The sequence below is a fragment of the Eulemur rufifrons genome, chromosome 6 (genome assembly GCF_041146395.1).
Source record: "Eulemur rufifrons isolate Redbay chromosome 6, OSU_ERuf_1, whole genome shotgun sequence".
Classification (NCBI taxonomy): Eukaryota; Metazoa; Chordata; class Mammalia; order Primates; family Lemuridae; genus Eulemur; species Eulemur rufifrons.
Window position 1 is genome coordinate 54,091,783 of NC_090988.1, and position 22,047 is coordinate 54,113,829.

The 22,047-nt window shown below is 44.6% G+C and overlaps 1 protein-coding gene across 1 annotated transcript in view; it reads left to right on the forward strand.

The window, feature by feature from the left end:
* Positions 1-16,786, forward strand: part of FCHSD2 (FCH and double SH3 domains 2) — a 250,399-nt gene extending 233,613 nt beyond the window's left edge. Inside the window, exons 14-20 of the mRNA XM_069469292.1 lie at positions 4,382-4,516; positions 10,115-10,198; positions 10,319-10,496; positions 10,805-11,025; positions 12,010-12,139; positions 12,283-12,365; positions 14,708-16,786. Coding sequence (XP_069325393.1) covers positions 4,382-4,516; positions 10,115-10,198; positions 10,319-10,496; positions 10,805-11,025; positions 12,010-12,139; positions 12,283-12,365; positions 14,708-14,791 — 915 coding nt within the window. The 3' untranslated portion in view covers positions 14,792-16,786. The remainder of the gene's footprint in view (positions 1-4,381; positions 4,517-10,114; positions 10,199-10,318; positions 10,497-10,804; positions 11,026-12,009; positions 12,140-12,282; positions 12,366-14,707) is intronic.
* The last annotated feature ends 5,261 nt before the right edge of the window (positions 16,787-22,047 follow it).

The following is a 22,047-nucleotide window of genomic DNA, read 5'->3' on the forward strand; positions in this document are numbered from 1 at the left end:
TCATGCCTGTAATCCCAGCACTTTGGGAGGCCAAGGTAGGAGAATCACTTGAGGCTAGGAGTTCAAAACCAGCCTGGGCAACATAGCAAGACCCCATCTCTACAAAAATTTTTTTAAAAAATTAGCTAGGCATGTTGGCATGTGCTTGTAGTCCCAGCTACTTGGGTGGCTGAGGTGGGAGGATCACTTGAGCCCAGGTGTTCGAGAATGTGGTGAGCTATGATCTTACCACTACGCTCCAGCCTGAGGGACAGAGTGAGACCCTGTCTATAAAAATAATAATAGTAACAATAATAGTTACAAATGAGACTATTTCAGGGGCTTTGAAGTTGAGGCAATAACTGGTGGGGAAAAGATACAGTTTATTCTTCTGGAACTCCCCACAATTCTACGGAATTTTTTTCCTTTTATTTTTAATCAATACTTAATAATTATACATCTGTGGGATACAAAGTGGTATTTTGATACATATATAGTTCTGTAGAATTTTATTAGAGAAACAGTAGTTAAGAGGAAAGTTAGTTTTAGAATGTTGGTGATAATGCTCAAGAGAAATTCCTTTAATTCATTAAGAAGTGGAACTTGACTATATAGGAAGCCTCTACTTTACACTCATTGTATCACAGGGAACCTTCCCCGGCCCTCCTCTCTGGTGGCCTCTTCCACCTTCACAGGGCCCCCTGTACCTGGCATCTCATTGTGGTAGTTCTTCACTCTAGATTGTGAACTACTGAAAGCAGAGACCTGAGTCCTTCATTTCATACCTGTCAAAGAGCCTAGCATAGTGTTCAACATAAAGTAGGTATTTGATACTTTAATTAATGGTTTTACTGTGAACTCCAATCCTGATTGTCTATTCCTTGTAACCTTAATATGTAAACCTTGATGCCTTTGTATGTTTGAACATAAGAAATCGTAGCCAAATAAGTGCTTATATGTAGCAAGAAACGAAATCTTTGAGGCTGTTTTGTTTCTTCTTTATTGTATTTTTAACTTAAGTAAAACATGCTTATTCTAATAGTTTAAAAAGTACAGAGGTATATAAAAAGAAAATCAGTCATTTCTGCTACTCTCTGGTCTTTATTTTTCTCATTCTGCCTTCTGTTAGATATCTATGCTCACATAAATATTATTTATACTTAATGTATCATGGACAGTGCTCTAGGTAAATACATGTGGATGTAACTCGTTTTTTTATACTTAATACCATTTTAATCAATATATGCCTCTTAGCTATGGTGGCTGATATACCTTGAAACTGGGTTAAAAAAATTATTTTTCTTGCATTATATCCCAGAAGGGACTATGCTTTTTATTTTTGCTTGTGTGTGTTAAAATATGCCAATGTAACACTTTTTATGTATTTATTTTTATTTAATCTTTTTTTTTTTTTTTTTTTTTGAGACAGAGTCTTGCTCTATAGCCCAGGCTAGAGGGCTGTGGCGTCAGCCTAACTCACAGCAACCTCAAACTCCTGGGCTCAAGTGATCCTCCCGCCTCAGCCTCCCAGAGTGCTAGGATTACAGGCATGAGCCACTTTGCCTAGATGCCAATTTACCATTTTTAAGTATACAGTTCAGTGGCATTAAGTACATTCACGTTGTGGAACTATCCCCACCATACATCTTCAGAACTCTTTCCATCTTGCAAAAGTAAAACTCTGTACCCATTAAACAATAACTCCTTTTACCGAGCCTCTGACAATCACCATTCTACTTTCTGTCTCTATGAATTTGGTTGGTTGGTTTGTTTGTTTGTTTGTTTGTTTTTTGAGATAGAGTCTCACTCTGTTGCACGGGCTAGAGTGCTGTGGCGTCAGCTTAGCTCACAGCAACTTCAAACTCCTGGGCTTAAGCAATCCTCCGCCTCAGCCTCCCAAGTAGCTGAGACTACAGGCATGTGCCACCATGTCTGGCTAATTTTTTCTATATATATTTTTAGTTTTCCATATAATTTCTTTCTATTTTTAGTAGAGACGGGGTCTCACTCTTGCTCAGGCTGGTCTCGAATTCCTGAGCTCAAACGATCTGCCCACCTCGGCCTCCCAGAGTGCTAAGATTACAGGCATGAGCCAGAGCACCCGGCCTTGTCTCCATGTATTTGAGTACTCTTAGTACCTGGTATAAGTGGAATCACAGTTTTTATCTTCTTGTGACTGGCTTATTTCACTAAGCATAATGTCCTCAGAGTTCATCCATGCTGTAGCATGTGTCAGAATTCCCTCCTTTTTAAGACTCAGTAATATTCCATTTTAGGTACATACCACATTTTGTTTATCTATTCATCTGTAAATGGGTACTTGGGTTGCTTCCACCTTTTGGCTATTGGCTATGAACATTGGTTTATAAATATCTGTTCTAATCTATGCTTTCAGTTCTTTTGGCTATCTATCCAGAAGTGGAATTGCTGAATTATGTGGTAATTCTATGTGTAATTCATTGAGGAAACACCCTACTGTTTTTCCATAGCAGCTGTACCATTTTATATTCCTACCAGCAGTGTTACAATAGTTCCAATTCTTTCACGTCCTCACCAAGACTTGTTATTTTCTGTTTTCTTTTTTATAATAGCTATCCTAATGGGTGTGAAGTGGTATCTTATAGTGCCTTTATATATATATACACACACACATATACATATATATATACGCACACACATATATATGTGTATGTATTTTTTTTTTTAAGTAGAGATAAGGTCTCACTATGTTGTTCAGGCTGGTCTTAAATTCCTGGCCTCAAGCCATCCTCCCACTTTGGCCTCCCACAGTGCTAGGATTATAGGCATAAACCACTGAGCCTGGCCTCATTGTGGTTTTGATTTGCATTTCCCTAATATTTAATGATGTTGAGCGTATTTTCATGTGCTTATTGGCCATTTATCTATCTTCTTTGGAGAAATGTCTCTTGAAGTCCTTTGTCTATTTTTTAGTTGGGTTATTTGGGTTTTGTTGTTGAATTTCAGTCATTCTTTATATATTCTAGCTATTAATCCTTTATCAAATATATGATTTACAAATATTTTCTCCCATTCTATGGGTTGCCTTTCACTCTGTTGTCCTTTGATACATAAAAGTTTTTTATTTTGAGAAAGTCCAATTTATTTAGTTTCTTTTGGTTGCCTATGCTTTTGGTGTCATATCTAAAAAGTCATTGCCAAATCTAATATCATGAAGCTTTTCCCCTGTGTTTTCTTCTAAGAGTTTTATAGTTTTAGTTCTTATGTTTAGGTCATTGAACCATTTGAGTTAACTCCTGTATCTGGTATAAGGAAAGGTTCCAACTTCATGCTTTTTATGTGGTTATCTACTTTTTCCCACAACATTTATGGAAAAATTGTCCTTTCCCCCATTGAATGGTCTTAGCATCCTTGTTGAAAATCATTTAATCATCTATGGGAGGGTTTATTACTTGGCTTTCTAGTCCTGAACTCATTTTTAGCAGGTGTTTTTCATCTACAATATGAATACATCAGAGTTTATTCAAACATTCCCCTACTGATGGATATATACATTATATCCAGACTTTTGTCACTACAAGCAATGTTGCAGTAAACAAATTAGAATATACAGTCTTAACATCCTAGTACTTTTATTTCTCTGTAATGTATTCACAAAAGTAGAATTTTTAGGTCAAGTGGTATGTTTAGTTTTTAATTTCAAGCAGGTCACTTTTTTCAAAGGATGTATGAATTCACATTTCTCTCAGCCATAGATGAAAGCCTGTTTCTCCACCCCTTTGGTAGCACTTAGAAATATTTTTAATATTTCCTAATATGACCATTTAAAAATGGTAAAAGGTCTTTGTCAATGAGTATTTTTTGGTGAAAAGTGAACAATACTGATAAATATTTCTCATATATTTCAAAAACATTTTACTCTTGGTTTTAAAAAAATCTCTATCCAGCCATACATGGTGGCTCATATCTGTAATTCTAGCACTTTGGGAGGCCAAGGCAGGAGGATCACAATGAGGCCAGGAATTCAATACCAGCCTGAGCAACATAGCAAGACCCTATCTGTACAAAAAAATTAAAAATTAGCCAGGTGTGGTAGCACACTTGTAATCCTAGCTACTCGGGGAGGCTGAGGCAGGAGGATCACTTGAGCCTAGGCTGCAGTGAACTATGATCATGCCACTGCACTCCAGTCTAGGTGACAGAGCAAGATCCTGTCTCTAAAATAAACAAACAAATAAACTCTGTCCTCTAAAAACATGAGAAATGCAAGTGAGGACAGAATGCAAGTGAGGACAGATTGTTATTTCTATGTGGAGTTAAATGGGTAAATTAACATTTTTAAACAATCAAATTTTAAGTGTTTTTCCTGCTTTAAGCCATTTTGAAGTAAGCAAAATAGCCAATGGCTTCTCATTTTTCTTAGCTTAATGCAGATACCGAAAGAGAAGAAGGAGAAGAGTTTGAAGACAACATGGATGTTTTTGATGACAGCAGTTCCAGCCCTTCTGGCACCTTAAGAAATTATCCACTCACCTGCAAAGTTGTTTATTCCTACAAGGTTTGTATTTCTCCAACATATTGCTGTTACTAAATTGTGATAACTCTGAGGATACATGTGAATGTATCTACCCAGCCTCTCATACGGTGCTTAGCATAAAATTGTTGTAGGGTTAATAATATTAGAGGTAACATAACATGATGGTGAAGAGTTTAGGCTCTGCTTCAGAATACCCGAGTTAAAATCCCATCCCTGCCACTTATGAGCTGTATGACCTTGCATTGATCCCTTAGTCTCTGTGAGCCTCAGTTTCCTTATCTATACCATAGGAACAACATTGTAGGGTCCACATGAAGATCAAACAAGATAATACTTTTATAGCAAAGCACTTAGCACAGTGCCTGGCATCCAGTAAATTTTCAGTAATTAGAACTCTTAATCCTCATCATCAGTCGCCTCCTTGGCATAGGACCCTCCATCAGGATGACCCTCAAAATTGATGTCAAAGGAAAGTTGTGTTACAAAGCAGTTTTTAAAACCTTGCCTTTCTTCATCCCAATATAAACAACTCCAGTTATCCGTGTTAAGCAGGGACCTGGGTAGATAGATGCCAGAGTTTCCAAACCTGATTTGGTATAATAGTTCTTAATCTCTCTCACCCCTGCCCTGCTTTCCCACTAATTTTTTATTCAGCACAAAGTAAATTCAGTTTCAATTCCTCCGTTCCTTTCTTTCTCTCACTCCTCTTATCCAGCCAGTGCTATTGAGTTCACCTCCAAAACCCATCCTGAATCTACTCTCTTCCACCATCCCTGCTGCCACCATCTCGGTCTAAGCCATTGCTTTGATTACTGTGAAAGAGAAAAAAATCCTCCTAATTGGTCTCCCTCTTTCATACTTGCCTTCCAACAGTCCATTTTCTACTCTGAAGCCAAAATTATTGTTAACACATAAAGGAGATGATTTTAATCCTCTTCCTTAAAAATCCTTTTTAAGTTTTCCATTACATGTAGAAAAAAACCCAAACTCTTCCCTAGGGTCTGTTAATGTCCAGCCTGATCTGGCCCCAGCCATTCTCCCTGGCTTCATAGCTTCAGGTGAGACCATTCCCAGCCCCACCCACTCACTGCACACCAGCCATTCTGGCCTCCCGTCGGGCTTCAGAAGCACCAGGCTCCTTCCTGACTTCATGTCTTTCACTTGCTGGTCCCTCTACCTAGAACTCCCTTTCCCCAAATCTGTTGGCTGCCCGCTGCTCCTTACTGAAGCTCAGCTCAAATAGTGCCTCCTGGTGTCACCCCTAGCCGCCTAAATATATGATCACCTCCCCAGTCACTACTCTCTGTGCCCTCACCTCTTTTATTTACTATATAGCACTTATTACCAACCAAATTTAATCTTATTTGTTTTCATATTTCTTTGCCTGACTCCCCACTAAAGGTCCATGAAGAAATCTTGTCTGTGTCTGTACTCTGTGTGTCTTCAGCACTCAGGACAATGCCCGGTGCACAGTAGATCACCAGTAAACAATTGTGGGGTGAATAGTGAATGATGGAAGGGGGGCATGAAGACGGACCTTCCTCTGGCCCCTATTCTGATAGAGACGTCAGGGAGGAAGGGTAATGCCAAGCGGTAACAGCAGAGGGAGGGTCTGGAGAGAATCTTCAAGTATCATACACTGGACAGTCCCACTCCCACCACCACCGTCCTTGTGTAGCCAAAGGGTGGCAGTGTTTACTTCTCAATGTAAATGATTTTCTGCCTAATCAGTGAGAAATTAAAGGAGTTTAATATCCTTTCATTATATATTTAAATTCATAGTACTTTCTGTTCTCTAAAAGAGTTGGGTTTTTTCCCAATGTAAATTGTTTTTGTAATCTTTAGAAAATTAGAAATCATCTTCTGAGACACTTGGAAAGATCTTTATATATAAGGTATTATAAAACTAGGGTTGGGAATGTTTCCCGATGTCACCTCTTTTTGTTATATTTACTTGAAAGTTCCAGAACTAAAATTTAAGGTCCTTAAATGGAGAAGGGTCCTAAGTGTCTGAGTGATTTTAAACAGCTCGCATTCATCCAGCATTCCTTCTATTGACGTACCCCAGGCATGTCCCTCTGGTAAACCAGACTACAAAAATCTATACAGTCAGTTAATCACTGAATAAACATTTATTGAGTGCCTAATATGAGATAACTTTGGGGGATGTAAGAATGAATATGACATTATTCCTGCCCTCCAGGAATGGATAGTCTGGAGGGAGGATAAATATTAAATGGGAAAATAGACACCATGTATGAAAAGATTTCTAGTAAAGGTAAAGCCACTAATTCTACCTGTGATAGTTGGGAGAAATTTTATAGATGAGGTGGCATTTAAATTAGATCATGAATAAGACGCTTCTAGATACAGTGAGAAGGCAGAGAGTGGAAAGAGCCTTCTAAGCAAAGAGTATAGCAGCAGGTACAGAGTGTGATAAGAGTATAGGGTGTTCAGGAAATGTTAAATTCAGTGGCGTGGGAGCATCCAGTGAGGGAATAGCAGTTGGATGTAAAGCTGTTTGTTTTCAGATACTAAAGGGCCCTTGTACCAGACTCACAAGTTTAGTTTTTATCCTGGCTGGGAGGATCCACTGGATGTCCTAAATTCAGACTGGACTTTGGAGGGGGTAACCCTGCTCATGGTATAGATACCTTAGAGGGTAGATTAGAATAGACAGAGACTGATGTTAAGCCTAATTGTGAGTCTTATAGTCCAGACCAACACAGAAGGCCTAGAATAATCTGGTAACAACAAAGAAAAGCTTTGTTAGATTCAAAAGCCTTAAAAATGTTAATAACTTTTGACCTTATTAATCCATCCCAAGGAAATAAATCGTAATATAGAAAAATGTTTTAGATATAAAAATGTTTTTCATTATAGTACTACTTTATATACTTTATAATAGCTCCAAGTTAGAAGTCCAATAAGGGAATAGTTAAATTACCATTCATGTGCCATAACCATAACATGATATTATGAAGATTATTGACATTTACATAAGTAAGTTTTTATATAAAAAGAAACAAATTGCCAAATAAAAAAGTAGGATACCAAATTGTATGTACCTTAAGACCTCAATTATGCATATTTTCCAACTTTTCTGCAATGAACATGTATTTTATAATCAGGAAATTTTGTTTTTTAAACATATTGTTTTAAAAGAAAAGACAGAAAATTTGGAGAGATATTGGTGGGAATGGAGTTCTGGTTGTCACTGGACTTAAGGAGACAGTATGAGACCATGTGTGTATTTAATAACTATTTACTGACCACTTGCTGTCTTCAGTTGGGATAAGGGAGAAGAAATACAGGCCCTGCCTGCCTTAAGTCTTTCTAGTAGGAAACCCACAGGACTAACAGCTAACTAGAGTGCCATGGTGGTCAGTGTTAAAGGGATACACATAAGAACAAAAGGATGAGGATGGCTGGTGGGGGAAAACATAGGAGATGAGCCTCAAATCATGAGTAATAATAACTACAATAACCCTATAAGGAAGATATTATCAAATACCCCATTCATTTAACAAATATTACTTGAACATCTTCCATATAGCAGTGCTGTGCTCTTTTCTAGGCTCTGGGATATAGCATTAATCAAACAGACAAAAATCTCTGCCCTCATGGAGCTTATATTCTAATAGGAAAAACAAAAGAAAACTGAGGCTCAAAGACATCTTTCAGTTGCTTGCCCATAGAAACAGACTGAAGCTGAACTGAAACCCACAGTAATCTAAATCCATCCATCAGATAGGAAAAAAGGAGCAGAGCATGCTGGGCAGAAAGAGCAGCCTGGTAAGAACATAGAGGCAAGGGAGAACATGGTGTGCTCAGAGAACAGGTGTGCTGAGTCCAAAGCAACAAGAGGCCTATGGGACCAAACTCTGTAGGGTCTTGATTGCTGTGCAAAGGACTTGACCTTGTTAAGTGGAAGAATTGGACATTACTGCCTAAGGATGGTATGACCAAGCTAGTGTCTGCTTATGTTGGACAACTAGTGCTGCAGTGTTGGACAACTTGCATGAACCTCTGTGACTTTTTTTTTTTTTTTGAGATGGGATCTTGCTACGTTGTCCAGGCTGGTATCAAACTCCTGGGCTCAAGCAATATTCCTGCCATAGCCTTCTAAGTAGCTGGGATTATAGCCATATGCCACCAAGCTTGGCTTCCATGCCTTTTTTTTTTTTTTTTTAACAAGGGCAGCAATATATTTAAAGGTGCTGTGTCCCTCCTGCTTTGTTCTCACATACATTGATGTCTGGTTGTGTTGGTACTTTTTAAGTCTTACCATGGAATTAAGAAAACATCTTTATTACAAAGGTACCTTTTGCTGATATATTCAAGGCATAGTGTGGTTTCAGAGTAGCAAATAAATCCACTGGAAAGGCTACCAAAAGTAAATGAGCAAGTTTTTTTTTCTCCTCATATTTTGAGATAAGAGGTGATTTCCTTGAAACTCTGGTCCTGGAATATTCTGTGACTGGTCAGCTATTTTCAGTACAATTTTTCTGTCTCAATGAGCTATGGCCACATCCAGAATCTGGGTTTTGATGAAATGCTTTAATGTTCATGAAATGAGAACTGGGTTTAGGAAAGTGACCCATTTTTTTGCCTTGTTTTTGCTTACATAATTTGGAAATATTTTACACTTTGAGATTGTGAGATTTGAAGAAGTGTATGTTCTTAGGTGATAGTTTTAACTGATGTTGGTACTTGGGGAAAGCTGTTAAGACTATTTACTAGAGAGCCAGAAGAAGGCAGCAGGCCCCTGCCTATCACAGTGGCAGGCAAGGCTCTTTAGGAGGCAAAGCCAAGTGGACTTTCTGACCCTTCCACAGAGCCTCTGAGAGCTTCCTCTCAGGTTTTGCAATCTCAGGGGCAATGTCTAGGGGGCTGATGCTAGTGGATTCCTGCTGTCAGGGATAATAAAACCATTACAGTTAGCAGCTCGTGTGGAAGAACCCAAGTGGATCAGCCTAGTCTTAACAGTTAAGTTGGAGCATAATAAATGCAAACCTTGACTGATCGCAATCATTTCCTTTTCCACAATTTTCCTCTTTTGGCCACTGTCTTACAGTGATTCCAGATCAATCCTAGGCACTGCTCAAGCTATCATCTAATTCATGTACATAGTTCTTTGCATTTTTGCAGCATGCACCTCCATTGTAGCAGCTCCAACTCACTGCCTTCTTTGCCTCTGTTTCCCAAGTCATCATGGTTCTGTGCTTATTCATCCCACATTGCCCCCTCTACCCCATTCTCCGGAGAATGGCAAGACTGTCGTTTTGAAGAAATGGAGGCATCAAGTTGAATAACTTACCAGCAGACACCTAAGCTGGAGCTGGGACCCAGGTCTTCTACTTCCAGCATGGTGCTCTGTCCATTAAACCCGATTGCCTCTTGACGATTCAGTTTCTCCAGTTTTTGTTGTGGTTTTATTTTATTTAGTTTTTGAAAGTAAAACTTCACCTCATTATGATAGTTTTACAGCATTGAAATTTTTATGTTCAATACGTTTCTCAAAATCATTTCAATATTTTAATCTCCCATTTTTGTTATGATCACATCTGCTCTTTATCTAACCTTTTTAATTTTGTCCATGACCATCCTACATTGCAGGCTTCTCAACCAGATGAGTTGACCATTGAGGAACATGAGGTGTTAGAAGTGATTGAAGATGGAGATATGGAAGACTGGGTAAAGGTAGATTCCTTTGCTCATATCGCCCCTTCTTGTGACATTTTTAGGAGTTTGTTTTGGTTCTTGTTATGCCCTGTCCAAATTGTGTGTGCAAACTTGTTTTGTCACATGTCTTTTACCCAGGCTCGAAATAAAGTCGGCCAAGTGGGTTACGTGCCGGAAAAGTACCTACAGTTTCCCACCTCGAACAGCCTGCTGAGCATGCTGCAGTCCCTGGCTGCTCTGGACAGTCGGTCCCACACGTCCAGCAATTCCACGGAAGCAGAACTCGTTTCAGGCAGCCTCAACGGAGATGCCAGTGGTAAAGACTGAAACAAGGCACTCTTTATTTGGTCACATTTGACCTAAACTGTATTGCCCTGGAGCAAGCCTTCAGTAGGTTAAAAAGCACAACTTTATTGCTATCCTATAGTATGGTTTCCTTTATTTGGTCATATTTGTCCTGTACAGTAGAACCTAAAGTTGATCTTCAGTGAGTAAAAAAAAGAAATTACAACTTTACTCCTATTCTGTGTGATGCTCTTTTAGTTGTCACTGAGCAAAGGGGTGGTTGCGGAGCAGCCTGGCTGCCAGCGTTCTCACCAGGTTTGTCTCTCTCTTGCTCCCCAGTCTGTTTTGTGAAAGCACTTTATGATTATGAGGGCCAGACAGACGATGAGTTATCTTTTCCTGAGGGAGCGATCATCCGTATCTTGAACAAAGAAAACCAAGACGATGATGGCTTCTGGGAAGGGGAATTCAGTGGGCGGATTGGAGTTTTCCCATCGGTGCTAGTGGAAGAACTTTCAGCCTCAGAAAATGGTGACACTCCATGGATGAAGGAGATTCAGGTACCTGAGAGGGGAGGAAGCTGAATTAAAAGATGTTTAAAGAAAATTACTCCCAGGGGTCTGTTGAGCCAGACAGAAGTGGGCTGTAGTCTGTGCCTCACCCTCACCACGCCAGCCCTCAGTGTGTCTGCAAAACTGAATTTGAGAAACCAGAGACTTGTCAGGCCCTTGTGGAATATGGTCATATTACACCTCCCTTCTCCCATATTCTGTTCTCTGAATCAGTTAACCAAAATGCTAAGTTGTACACAACATACCACAGTTTGGTTTGGTGGAGAGAAGGAAACAGACCAGAGAGGGAATGTTAGTTTATGTAGTAAAACTCTCGGCTATTTCTCTCCCTCACTGTCAGGGCCTCCCTGCCGAGCTCAGATCCTGCCAGTCCGTTTCAGAGAATTAACCAGCTGCCACCTCCCCCATTCCACTCTCAGGTGGCCTTGGACTTAGCTCGTCATAGGGAAACTTGCGGTCACAGTTTGGTTTGTCCTGTCTGCGTATCCCTCAGCAGGCCTGGCAGGTGGCGGAATAAGGAACGTGGTTGCCAATCTCGTTTGCATGGTGACCGTGACCACTTAGCCTGACATGTACAAAGCCTGGGGAAGTCGGAAACTCGGCCAGTTATTTTATCTTCACCAAAAAATATACAACCTGTCCCCCTTTTCGTTCTTCACTGAGTTTACTGAATTGACTAATTTGGTATGTTTTCAGTAGAACCTTAGAGAATGGTCTGACTTGATAACTGTTTAAAATAAACTAAAATCAGTAATACGATGAGATCTGTGAGAGTAAAAAGTTAAGTGCAACACAGAATTGGGGTTTAGGGTGGTTATTTTAGGCTCCTTTGCTTCTAATGAGGCTGACAGGGTTTAATAGTCTTAACTTAGCTCCAGGGAAAGGACCGTGTGCCGAGCAGTCAGAGAAGCAGCCAGGCTCTCTCCTGCCCGAGGAGGTGGGCACCTGGTAACGTCCTTCCCTTTGCTGCAGATCTCTCCCTCCCCCAAGCCGCACGCCTCCCTGCCTCCACTGCCGCTGTACGACCAGCCTCCCAGCAGCCCCTACCCCAGCCCAGATAAGAGGAGCTCCCAGTACTTTCCCCGGTCTCCTTCAGCAAATGGTAAGGGTTCTCCTGGGCATGGGTCTAAATGCATTTTCACCTCAGAAATCCACATATTCGCCTGAAGGGCAGACAGATCTGCGTGAGCATTTTCATTACTCAACAACTCAAATAAAGTGAGCTGGTTTGGTTCTCTCCCTTAGACAACAGCCTTCACGCCGAATCTCCGGGATTCTCACAGGCGTCCAGGCACACTCCTGAGACCGCGTATGGCAAACTGCGACCTGTAAGTCTCCTCTCTGCAGGGTTACGGAATGCTTAGTCCTTCCAGGACACACTTAGAAATGGTTCCCCGTGGCCCATGTGTTGTTGCTGATTCTGCCAAGCAAGGGGGAAATGGGTTTGAGAAGGTAAAAAGAGCTATTGAAAAGGAAGCGATAAAAACCAACTCATCTTAGAACGTTTAGTCTACACTGGAACTTTTTTCACTGAGCCATGGTGAGATCGTAAGATGATAGCTATGAAAGTGTATTTAAATTATAACAAGCTTTGTGAGCATCAAAGTGGTCTCATTATGAAAAAGAAGCACTTTTTTCTCAGCAAGCACTTATTAGCAACCTCTTTTCCAAGCCTGTATTTGCCTCCTTGAGGAACACTGAGATGAAATAATAAGATACACATCATGGCCTCAAAGAGCTTCTATTCTCAGGGTGAATATATTCTTGCAAATAGTTGCCTCTACTCACCCTCACTTCACTGACATCTCAGTTCTACCCCTCACTACACTCCAAGATCATAATTGTCACCTTGGTAATCCAGCACATAATCTGCAATTTTATTTTCCTTGACCTTTATCAGCTTTTGATACTATTAGTTGAACGACTGGCTTCCTTTGGCATCGTCCATTCAGCTGATGTGTGTTGAGTGTCTTGTTAAGGACTTGGGTCTTTATCTAAATGTGACAGGAAGCCATTGTAAGGTGGTAAGCAGGACAGTGTTGTGGCAAGTTTTGCATTTTAAAACATTGCTATGGGCTGGACGCGTTGGCTCACGCCTGTAATCCCAGCACTCTGGGAGGCCGAGGCGGGTGGATCGCTCAAGGTCAGGAGTTCGAGACCAGCCTGAGCAAGAGCGAGACCCTGTCTCTACTAAAAATAGAAAGAAATTATCTGGACAACTAAAAATATATAGAAAAAATTAGCCAGGCATGGTGGCGCATGCCTATAGTCCCAGCTACTCGGGAGGCTGAGGCAGGAGGATCGCTTGAGCCCAGGAGTTTGAGGTTGCTGTGAGCTAGGCTGACGCCACGGCACTCTAGCCTGGGCAACAGAGTGAGACTCTGTCTCCAAAAAAAAAGAAACATTGCTATGGCAGCCAAGTGGAGAATGAATGGAAGGTGTCAGAATGGACATGGGGAGCCCTTACGAGGCTGGAGCAGTGTCCTAGAAAGAGGTGTTGGTGGCATGGCCTTGCGGGTGAGGGTGGGAACGGAGCGAAGCAGACGGACGTGCTTGCTGCACTGTGTTTTCCCTGCTTGCCCCCGACTCTCGGGCCCTACCTGTTCATGTCACAGTCTTCTCTGCCTCTACTCATCTCTGCTGACACTTGTCATGGTTCTGTCCCTGGGATGCTTCTCCTGAAGTCATTGGAAGCACTCTTCCCAAGTGATCTAATCTATTCTCACAGCTGTGATAACCACTCATATACCAGCAACTCCCAGAGCTGCCTATCCGATCTCTTCCCTGAGCTTCAGACTTGTGGACGTCTCAACTTATATGTCCCAAACCCCCAGAACTCAGCAAAAATGAGTTAATTATCTTCCCTCCCAGACATTCGCCATCTCCCACATCACCTGTCTTGGTGAATGGAACCCTCATCCTACAGGTGTTCTGGCATCAATCTTGATACCTCCCTGGCCCTGCCTTCCACAGTCATCACCAGGTCCTGCCAGGTTGACCTCGGAAACAGCTCTCAAATCTTTCCACCTCTCTACTACCCCATTGCCGGCACCCTAGTTCAGGCTAACGTAACTCTCATCTAGCGGACTCCAAGTCTCCTAAGTTGTCTTGTTACTTGAACTCTTGCCCACCTCTGATCTTTTCTCCAAACTGTTACCTGAGTTGTCATTTCACAGATCTAATACTGCTTAACATCCACCAACAACTGCTCTTTGCCTACAGAATAAAGCACAGATTTCTTAGCATAGCTTAACAAGGCCCTTCATGACTTAATCTCAGCCTGCCTCTCTAGCCTGGGCCTTGCAGCTCTCCTCCTAAGACAAGCTGAAATGATTTCAGTTTTCTAAACATTGCTCCCTCTTGCTTCCAACTCCAGGCCTTTGCTTTGGAGAAGGATTTTGAGACTACAGTGACTCTTGTGCCCATGTGACTCTTGTGCTTTCAGCCTAGGCAAGAACCTGATTTGTAGGTTTGACATTTCACTGAGAAGAACAACTGCTTCCCTGTGTGGGAAATGGTGGGAAGATTAGGTTGAAAGCATGTGCTCAGAGCATTTCTGAGACTCCTAGGGTACCCGCATCCTTGGGCAGATGAGTAATTGGGTTTGGGGGTGCTTCGGACACTGCGTCAGGAAGCTGACTGACCATCCATGTGATTGTCTCCTGCTCAGGTCCGGGCAGCTCCCCCTCCACCTACGCAGAACCACCGAAGGCCAGCAGAAAAGATCGAGGACGTGGAAATCACACTTGTGTGATGATGGGTTTGCCCACCCGTTACTGCTACAATCAAGGCCAGGCTGGGGAGTTTGGCCAGTCTTGCGTTAGGCACCTTTGCATGATGATGACTCTGAACAGAGCGAAAACAAGGAGGATTATATGTGACTGGGTGGCCTGGTGGACTCCTCCCACATTTTGAATATTTTGTGCCTTTTTTTGTTGTCATTTTCTATGTCATCTCTCTTACCATAGCACAAATCCTAGAGGACCCTGGGCAGAGAGAGTGGGGCAGCCCTCGTGCCTAACAGTGGTCCGTTTTTATATGAGACTCAAGACCAGGCCTCGTTCCAGGACACAGTCACAGAATTACCGATCATGTGCACTTGTACAGTATATTACTGTGGCCACAGGATGTGGCAAAGATTCGCATCTTTCTTCAAGTGGCTTTTGCTCATCTGATTAAGTATTAATCAGATCATGTTGGCTATCTAAGGAAACAGAAGGAGGGATTTCAGGAGAGGCTGGCTCCTCCCCAAAGTTAGTCCCCACACTGAGAAAGTGAAAAAAGTGGACTGCCCTGAGTGTAGCACCAATTGCATTAACGCACATCTCTTCCACAACTAACAGATTTAAAATGATAACAGTGTCCTTTGTATTAATACCGATGCCATTCATTTAGAATTAGTGGAGCTAATATGGAGGGGCTGAACCAGTAGCCACATCTTGTCCATCACATAGACTAATAGAAGGAGGCTACGGCTAAAGCAGAAATGGAGCTTCCAGATCTGAAACAAGCCGATTTAATGTTCTTTTTGTATTTGGGTATTTTTCATCTTAATTTTTACAGCATATACTCTTCTTACCAGTATCCTTAGAATTTGAACGTCTAGATAAATCGAGGACACATACCTGCATTGTTGAGCTTCTCTGTGGGGAGGCCTCTAGCATTATTTTATTCTCAAGCCGGTGCACCGGTCCAGTCCAGCTGTCACCCTTGGAAAATGCAGCTTCCAGGTCCCAGTGCCCTGACATTTTCTGGGGAGGAGGAACCCGTGGGCTCCTGGAGGAAACCAGCTTCCTGTGAGAAAGGACTGACGGATTGCACACCCTGCACAAATGCAGATGGACAAGAAAAAGACTTTGTGTGTCTTCGTGTGTCACGGGGAGAGCCAGGAGTGGCGCTCTCTGCGGGCCGGCGAGCCGCAGCAGCAGGTGCCCCGAGTAGGACTCTGGCCGTCCGCGCCTTTGGAAGGTAGGGGTGCAATACCTAGGGACTAAGGGATGTGTGCCAGTTGCTCTTTTTACTTTTGTTAAGAAATCAGATTTGCGGAATTTAATCCAAAAGTTGTTTTATGCTTTGAAAACTCCATCCCTCCTAAGAATCTTTAAAAACTTGAAATGCTCGCCAAATGTCCCCATGGGATTTTTTGACCAAAAGTAAGGTCATAGCTGAAGAAATTTTCAGTTAGTCATTTGATCACTTCGGTGACAATACCCGTTGATAAATCTTCTCTGTGATTTGGGGGTTTTTTTTGTTTTTGTTTTTTGCATTTCTTAACCTGTTGATCTATTTGAGGTCTTTTTGTGTTTATCAAACTTATTCTTAAGTTTAAAAAAGAGATGTAAAGGGTGGTTTTTTTTTAAGATTTTAAAATTTTCTGACATACTAAAAATCTTCAACGTGCTTATAAATAGAGCAGTTCTTACCACCCAGTCTTGTATTTTCTCTTTAGCTAGCCAAATTGTCCTTGAATTTGGGTTTTCCACCACCTCAGAGGGTTATTTGAAGTCTTTTGTTATATTTTAAAATATTTTTTGGAAGAGCTGCTAATTTTATTTTAAAAAACAAAGTTGTAAAAATATGCCTCCTTTTTTAAAAATAACCCCTCCCTCCAGGACATGTAACCCGGCGTCACAATGCACAGGGCAGGGCTCAGGGGGAGCCTCTGTGCAGATGTGCTTTCTTTACAGTGGCTGTAAAAAGTTTGTATTTATTATGTATAAAATGTTGAATAATAAAAAAAATGGAATTAAATTTTCTGAGTTTCCCTATAGAAAGATTTGGGTAAACAGACTTTTCCAAAAAAACCATGCTTCTTACAGACACTCCTGAGCCCTCCTGTAGGCCACTTAACAGACAGGAGGAGGAAGTCAGTCAATCCATCCGTGGGACACACAGTCCCTGAAGCCACCACCTGCCAGGTGTAATATCCTGGGCACTAGAGGTGGAAATAAATAAGTTACGGTCTTTACTTTCCCTCTCTCCTTTCCTGAACCTCCACCGTGAGGAGTAACAAATCGTGTGAAACGAGATTTTATTGGTAGACAGAGGACTCCTGTTTAAAGGCTGAGTCCCTCCGGCTTCCAGTTAGCCCCCTGAGGACCAGGGCTCGGCCTGTTTGGGGAGGGGCCCCGTAAGCTCATCTTTCCTAGCACGGGGGACATGCAGTGTGTATTCTTACAGGACATCTTTTTCCTGCATAAAACTCATAATTGTACACATTGCTTGGTTACATAAATGTGTTCTCATATAAATATTGGGTAAATTCCTAAAGGAGAATCCAAAAGGTAAGTATATTTAATTTTGTTGGATTTTGTCAAATTGGCCTTCAAAAGGATTATATCCGTGTCCACTCCCAGCAACAGCATATGTAAAACCTCATGGACTTGGGAGGCAGAAGGTCTGAGTTAAAATCTGGCTGCCCCACTTGATAGTCATGGGGACTGGGCCTCAGCGTCCTCGTCAGGAAGCTGGGAATAAGGCTGTGGACCCACACATACAGTGTGGGGCACAGGACGGTCACCACAGACACTCCTCACATGCCCCCTTCCACCGCCTCCTGGTGTGCTCCCCCTCACAGCCGGGGTCCCCGACGGCCTCCCAGGCACACGGTGACACAGGGTTGTCCTGCGGCCCACGGGAAGGAGTGTGTGTGAAGTGCTTCACATACACGTGGGACATGAAATGTCATTTCCAGCTTCTGCCTTCCCTGCCAGGGAAAGCTGCTCACGTTTGAGTGTGCTCTTGGCACTGGAGGCCATCTGGGACCAAATGCCTCACCCCAGTGTCATAGCTAAATTTTGGCCTCCTTCGTCACAGGAACTGACGCGATGCAGTCAGGCCACAGATTCACAGCCTACATCCCTTCTGGCCCCAGCACCCTCGCCCGCAAGCAGGTGGGAGCACGTCATCTGGCCTTAGCCCTGCCACTGCTTGAGGGATGAGCTTTGCCTCTGAGCTGCCACAGCCCCAGCTGTGGAAGGAAGGCGGAGACTTCCAGGGGCTCGTCCTGCTCTTACGTCCTGGGTCAGTTCCGTTTCTAGTTGCCGAGTGAGAGGTTCCAGTATTTGAGAACAGATTTACTAATACATAAACTTCTTCAGATGGCAAGAAATTGAAAACTCAAGCCACTGGACTCTCCCCCTGGGACACTGGGACGAAACAAACCCTCATCTTCTCGGCTGCAGTTACCTTGTGGGCCGCGCTGTTCACTGACTGCCCGAGGAGCCCGACCGCAGCTTCCGGCTTTGGGGCCAGTTACTGCCCAGCCCTCTCCTAGTGGCCTTCAGACAAAATCTGGCTGCTCGAATCTTTGCATCTATTCTTTTCATTATGAAGTTGTTTTTCATGACAGAAATACAACCAAATGACAGAAATTTTAGGTCGGAAGGGGGAGAATCATAATCTGTCCTGAAATCCTACAACTTGACACAACCAGTTAAGTCTCCTCCTTGACTCCTCCTGTGTTTGCTTTGTTACTGCTTGATCCGCCAAGACCCAAAGGAATGCCAAAGAGCATCTTGTTCCTGGATTATTTTTCTCTCAGTCCCAGTGGCCAAAAAAATACACTTCTGCCATGTCTGCTTCTGAGAGCTCTGGTCTGGGAATATTTTCCTAGAATGTTTTATCCTGAGACATAACAGGAATGAATCCATGAACAGGGTTCACACCCCTTCCACACTGCGTACTGAACATGCCCTGCGCCCTCCCCTCCACTTGCTCTGGTGACGGACAGGGAGGGAGCAGGATCAAAACTTTTCTTCAGGTCCCTGCGCCACCTCAGATTAGCTGTGACTTTAGGCCCATCCCTTCACCTTTCTGGGCCTTACTTTCTCATCCGTAAAGTGGGAAGGAGAAGATAATACAAACTTCCTAAGATTCAGGGAAGATCAAATACAATAATGTGCAGATAAGCTGAAAATATTTTTGACAAGTGGATGTACATCCAGAGCATGAAAACAGCCTGTGCCCACACAAGGTACATCTGAATCTCACCAGTGGGGTCTGGTGGTGTCAGAATTTCTCCACAGACCACCTCTGTTCATTTGCTCTTTGTCCCTTCAGCAAACCTACTGCCCTAGGCCATATTTCAGTCACTGGGGCCCTGCTCTGTCGCCCAGGGGCTCACATCTGGCTGAGGAGACTCGGGACCAGCAGGAGATGACCAAGGGGCAGTAGGGGCCCAGAACAGGGGCTTCTGTCACTTTTCCTTCCCTAGGCCTGAGACTGCAGGACACGCAGAGGCGGCAGTACTCACACCTACACAACAGCTCTGGGAAAGAGCTGTGTCACCTTTAGGGAGGCCCGGGGCCTTGGGACAGGAACAGTCTCACAGATGGGGACATGAGGGCCTAAGAGTCACTGTGACTTGCCCACGATCTCTCAGGAAGACAGAACTGGAGCAAATCTAGATACCAGGGCCTCCAGAAGACCAGGCCAGCCCTCTGCAGAACTTGAATCCAGTTTTTAGAAAAGAGACAATCAGTGTTCCGATTCCAGCTCTGCTGTGTGACCTTGAGCGAGCCCCTGCCCCCTCTCTGGGCCTTAGTTGCTCTTGCTCTGCATAGTGCAGGCCCGTCCAGTTTTGACCTGGGGACTCAAATTCAGGCAGGCAGCCCTTGAGCGCCTGAGCACTGAAGACGGAAAGCCCGGAGGGGCTGCTAGCACTAGGGGTCTATTCCCGCCCCTCTGCTGGAAGAGAGGTCCGGCCTTCCCAGCTGGCCTCCCCCAGGCCTCTGCTCAGCCTGTGCTAGCGCCCTTTTCTCCTGCCAGCCTCAGTCCCTGGGACGCCGGCCTGTCTCCGGCCTTCCAGATTTGCTCCTCCGAGCAAGTTACGGTGAACGTGTGCTCTCTGAGGTGCGGCGGCTCCACCCCCGCAGTGACAAGCATATGCGGTAAGAGCTGCCCCCGTGAAGTAAAAGGGAAGGCTTCGGGGGAATGCAGGGGTCACTGTCCCAGAGATAGAGTTAAGTCACTTCTGAGCCCCTCTCTGGGCCGCCCAAGCAGGCCTGACTGCAGTCCTGTGAGGTGGGAGAGAAACGGAGGTGCTTGCCCCGGCGGTGCAGCCGGTAACTGCAGGATTCGAGTTTCACTTCTGGGGGACTAACCCTCCCGGCGCAGCCCCAGGACAGAGAGAGACGGTGCGGGGACGGAGTGAGGTCACACACAGAGCCAGGATCACACCAGGCAGGGGGCGTACGGCTGGGGGAGCCCTGCCCAACTGGGAGCCTGAATTCTCTGACATTTTTGTTTAAAAAAAAAAAAAAAAAGTGTGTGTGTGATGCAGTCACAATCCAGCTGTCACTAGTTGCTGAGCCTCTCTGAGGCTCCGTTTTCTCACGTGGAAAACAGACCCTATGTCCACCGCAGAGTGGCTGGGAGGACAAATAAGATGCTGCCTACAGGGCACCGGGCGGGCCCCACACACCTACGCGCTCAGTGGCGGCGCCGACGGGAGCGGCCCTGGCGGCGGGGGTGCCTCGGCCGAGACTGGGCGGCGGGCGACCCCTGGTGGCCACTGGGAGCCAGGGCACGCGGGCTGGGGCAGGGGTGAGAAGTCTTCGATTTGAAGAGTGGTTGAACCCTAGAATCTTAGACGGTGAGACTTGTGGAGACCTTGAATAGGAGACTTTAACCACTTAAAAACATTCCCTGAGGCAGGCCGGGCGCGGTGGCTCACGCCTGTAATCCTAGCACTCTGGGAGGCCGAGGTGGGCGGATCGTTTGAGCTCAGGAGTTCGAGACCAGCCTGAGCAAGAGCGAGACCCCATCTCTACTAAAAATAGAAAGAAATTATATGGACAGCTAAAAATATATATAGAAAAAAAAAAAATTAGCCGGGCATGGTGGTGCATGCCTGTAGTCCCAGCTACTCGGGAGGCTGAGACAGGAGGATCGCTTGAGCTCAGGAGTTTGAGGTTGCTGTGAGCTAGGCTGACGCCACGGCACTCACTCTAGCCTGGGCAACAGAGTGAGACTCTGTCTCAAAAAAAAAAAAAAAACAAAAAAAAAAAAAAAAAAAAAAAAAAAAAAACATTCCCTGAGGCTTTCTCTGTGCAAGGCCTGATCCCAGGGGACACTGTTCCCATGTGGCTTCTTCCAAGAGCCCCCGGGTTAAAATGGAGGGAGGCAGGTACCAGCAGGGGTGTGCAGGGACCGAGGGGCCCTCCACCCAGCCCAGCAGACGAGGGAAGGGCTCGCAGTGTGTATGTGGGCAGGGGGGATCCTGAAAGAAAAGTTTGAGTTGGGTGCTGGGGGGAAAGAACATTCCGGGCAGAAAAGCGTGGGTAAGACATTCAGAACAGCGAGGAAATGATGCAGCTGAGAAGCCAGCAGGGTCGCGTGTGTGTGTCACGCTGGGGGGTTCTCTGAAGGCAGCAAGGGAACCCCTAAGGGTTGGACACCTGGGAAAGTCACCGTGGCCATGCAAGGAGGGGACTGAGTGGGGGCAGCAAGTCTGGAAGGTGGCTGCTCTGGCACCCAGGGATGTGGGCTATGAGGGGGAGATGCAGGAAGCAGCTGGATATGTCATCTGGAGCTCGGCACAATGATCTGGGAGTCAGCAGAGTGGAGATTTTGACATTTAACCAATACTTGTCCGCCTCCACAGGCCTGTGTCCAGCCCTAGGCTGGTGAAGGAAGCCGTGTGTCCCAGCCCTGCCCCGTCAGCTCTGCCCTGCGCTCAGAGGCTTGCGTGCAGATTAAATCGGGTGCCCGTGTAAGTGAAGCCTCCGGCCCGGGCCGGCCCGCGCTGCCCTCCCCCAGGCACAGACACACAGGCCCTGCTGTCTCACCCCGGGCTCCGGCTCTGGAGGAGGGACGCGGCCCCACTCAAAGGCAGGCCTGGTGTACCCAGGACTAGGATGGCATTCTCTAGGACCCTTCTGCCAGGAACCCTCTAGGTTGGCTCGCCTGTTCCCTCCTCAGAGCTCCCACAGCCCCTCCTCAGCCTCAGTCTACCCGGGGTGCCTGAAGTAGGATGGCCCAAGATGCTGGTTTGGCCTCAGGACCAGG